This window comes from Octopus bimaculoides, chromosome 30, assembly GCF_001194135.2.
Source record: "Octopus bimaculoides isolate UCB-OBI-ISO-001 chromosome 30, ASM119413v2, whole genome shotgun sequence".
Classification (NCBI taxonomy): Eukaryota; Metazoa; Mollusca; class Cephalopoda; order Octopoda; family Octopodidae; genus Octopus; species Octopus bimaculoides.
The window spans coordinates 2,754,698-2,758,245 of NC_069010.1; the positions used below are offsets into that span (position 1 = coordinate 2,754,698).

Here is a 3,548-nt window from a genome sequence, read left to right on the forward strand (position 1 = left end):
AGATTGGAGCCTGGTGTGGCCATCCGGTTTCACCAGTCCTCAGTCAAATCGTCCAACCCATGCCAGCATGGAAAGCGGACGTTAAACGATGATGATGATGATGATGATGATGATGATTTGTGTTCTTTCTTTTTATTCCAGTGTCTTTGGGGAACTTAAAATTGTGCGTTTACCAAAGAAGATGGCTGGTACTGGATCCCATCGAGGTTTTGCTTTTGTAGACTTTGTAAATCGTCGAGAGGCAAAGGTAAGTGGTTGTCCCATCAAAGTCTTTGTCCTTTCCTTACGCGTGAGAGGTTTCTAATTGCTAGAAATAGTAGCTAAATTTCCCTCTGACTACAAACTACTGTCTCCCCGAGATAAAAAGGGATAAAGAAACCAAGTGCTGGGTAGTTCTAAAAACAATGATTGGATGGTCATGGCTGGAACGCTTTTGATAATAGACTTGCTAGGTTATGCTGATTTTTGTCTCTTTGAAAATTGAATAAATACATATTAAACATATCCTGGCAAGCTGGAAAACATTTTTAGGTGCAGGCATGGCTGTGTGGTAAGAAGCTTGCTTCCCAGCCACATGGTTCTGGGTTCAGTCCCACTGCATGGCACTTTGGGAAAGTATCTTCTACTATAGCTTCATTCTGACCAATGCCTTGTGAGTGGATTTGGTAGACAGAAACTGAAAGAACGGCGAGCTGGCAGAAACGTTAGCACACCGGGCGAAATGCTTAACGGTATTTCATCTGCCGCTACGTTCTGAGTTCAAATTCCGCTGAGGTCGACTTTGCCTTTCATCCTTTCAGGGTTGATGTAATCGACTTAATCCCTTTGTCTGTCCTTGTTTGTCCCCTCTATGTTTAGCCTTGTGGGCAATAAAGAAATAGGAAACTGAAAGAAGCCTGCTATATCTACATTATACTAAAACTCAAAGTCTGTCTGTCTGTTTTCCTGCCATTTGATAAAGATGATAAAGATTACATATTAAATAATCAGTTCCCCTTTAAGAAAAAAATCAAGTTAAAAATATCGACACTTCAAAGAGTCGTCGTCCGTTCATCCTTTTTTCTTCTCTTAATCATTCATACTACTTTCAGAGTGCCGTGGACATGAAAGATGAAAATTCTCCCTATATTTTTGCGAGATATTTGTGAATCACAGACGCTTGATTTTTTTTTTTTTTTTTCTTAAAGGAGAAAATTACTATTTTATTTGAAATAAAATATTAATCCTTATCATCTTAATCAAAAGGCAGAAAAACAGACAGAGAGATTATCTCTTTATAGACAAAGATCAGTTGCAATGGGAAGAGTTGAATCTCATAAGAATGGAAAAATAAACAACAACAAATGGGTTGTACCTTATAATGAAACACTTTTAAGAGCATTCAAATGCCACTGCAACGTTGACATGTGACTGTGATGTTCCCCCACTACTTCTGCTCATGATCAGAGATGCACCTATTGTCAGCCACTACAGGACATGCTCAACTGTTTATGGTCAAACAACTGACAAGCAAATCTGCGGTATTGAGCAGAGTATTTACTGTGGCCCATCCTTTATACTAAGACAAGACAAAACATGTACATGATAACACTTCCAATCAGCTAAGTTCAGAAGCCATGAAAGCCACTGTACGCTACTGCATCATTATTATTAATGTTGTGAGCTGGCAGAATCATTAGCATGCCGGATGAAATGCTTAGTGGGTTTTTCGTCTATCTTTACGTTCTGCATTCAAATTCCAAGGTTGACTTTGCCTTTCATCCTTCCACGGTTGATAAAATAAGTACGGGTTGAGTACTAGGGTTGATGTCATTGATTTACCCCGCTCCCTGAACTTGCTGGCCTTGTGCCGAAATTTGAAATCATAATTTTTATCGTTATTATTTGTTTTGCAGAAAGCTTTCAATGCATTGTGTCACAGCACACATTTGTACGGTCGACGTCTGGTCTTGGAGTGGGCAGACACAGAGGAAACTATTGAAGATCTTCGCAGAAAAACAGCTGAGCACTTTCACGATGGTAATGTCTCTTTTTTCACCTCCATACATGCTTCTATCTTTACAGCCTTCCAAACATGCTTTACAACACAGAGCAACACATCAATTTCTATTTGGTCACTTCATCTTTCTAATAACACGAAAGTGAGACTTCTGTCAATTAACTCCTCTGTGCAGGGGTTGGGAACTTTTTAAACCAATTACCCCAAATGTATTTATTTATCTATGCTGACGTTACCCCCTTGATTTGAAAAGAAAATCATAGATTCTTTGAATTGAAAAGGTTTAATGAATCTATTTTTATGAATCTATTTAGACATCCATTACATTGGACAGATGCAGTGTTGCCAGGAGAAAATTTTCTGTCGTAACAAGGAACACGTTTTTTATGTAATTCTACTTATGTCTAATGAGTCCTCATTGCCCCCCCCCCCAAATTTCATTTTTGCCCCACTTGGGGTTAGTTACTCCCAGTTTGCCGACCCCTGGCACAGCATCTTTAAAATAGAGACCATGTGAACCAGTGAGGGAGCTTCATTGTTGTCACATGATCTTACTCAATCATCATCATCATCGTCGTCGTTTAACGTCCGCTTTCCATGCTAACATGGGTTGGACGATTTGACTGAAGACTGGAAAGCCAGAAGGCTGCACCAGGCTCCAATCTGATCTGGCAGAGTTTCTACAGCTGGATGCCTTTCCTAAACGCCAAACACTCCGAGAGTGTAGTGGGTGCTTTTACGTGCCACCGGCATGAGGGCCAGTCATACGGTACTGGAAACTGCCATGCTCAAAAAGGGTGTTTTTTATGTGCCTCCTACACGGGAGCCAGTCCATGTAAGCATCAAATCTTTCCTCAATAAACTCCTTACTATCTTTAAAATATGAACCAGTGAGGGAAATGACTTTACTCGGTGTAACAGCCAAATTTCCCCTTAAATTTCTATTTCATTCTTTTTTTTTTTTCACTTTTCAGATATTCCAAAGAAAATCAGGAAGACAGATATCGTAACATCTCTCACTGAGGAGACAATGTGATAGAGAGTGATGGTGAAACATTATGATGGAGGGGTTGGATGGAATGAATATTATGATGGAAGGATGGGGGAATGAACATTGTCATGGAGGGGTGGAGGGAAATTGAACATTAGAATTTTTTTTGGGTTGCTGTCATAGATTTGGAAGTTTAGAATTAAGTGAAAATTTTCAAATTTGATATATCGATTTAGTTTTTCATGGTGAATCCAAATTTGGGATTCAATGGCTGTGTGGTAAGTAGCTTGCTTACCAACCACATGGTTCCAGGTTCAGTCCCACTGTGTGGCACCTTGGGCAAGTGTCTTCTACTATAGCCTCGGGCCGACCAAAGCCTTGTGAGTGGATTTGGTAGTTGGAAACTGAAAGAAGCCCGTTGTATATATGTATATATATATATATCTATATATATGTGTGCGTATGTTTGTGTGTTTGTGTTTGTCCCCCCAACATCGCTTGACAACCGATGGTGGTGTGTTTACGTTCCCGTAACTTAGCGGTTCGGCAAAAGAGACC

At 39.9% G+C, this 3,548-nt stretch overlaps 1 protein-coding gene across 1 annotated transcript in view; it reads left to right on the plus strand.

Moving 5' to 3' along the window:
• LOC106878274 (probable RNA-binding protein 19) overlaps positions 1-3,123 on the plus strand; it is a 50,383-nt gene extending 47,260 nt beyond the window's left edge. Inside the window, exons 21-23 of the mRNA XM_052978067.1 lie at positions 142-247; positions 1,896-2,019; positions 2,974-3,123. Coding sequence (XP_052834027.1) covers positions 142-247; positions 1,896-2,019; positions 2,974-3,035 — 292 coding nt within the window. The 3' untranslated portion in view covers positions 3,036-3,123. The remainder of the gene's footprint in view (positions 1-141; positions 248-1,895; positions 2,020-2,973) is intronic.
• Positions 3,124-3,548: the final 425 nt, after the last annotated feature.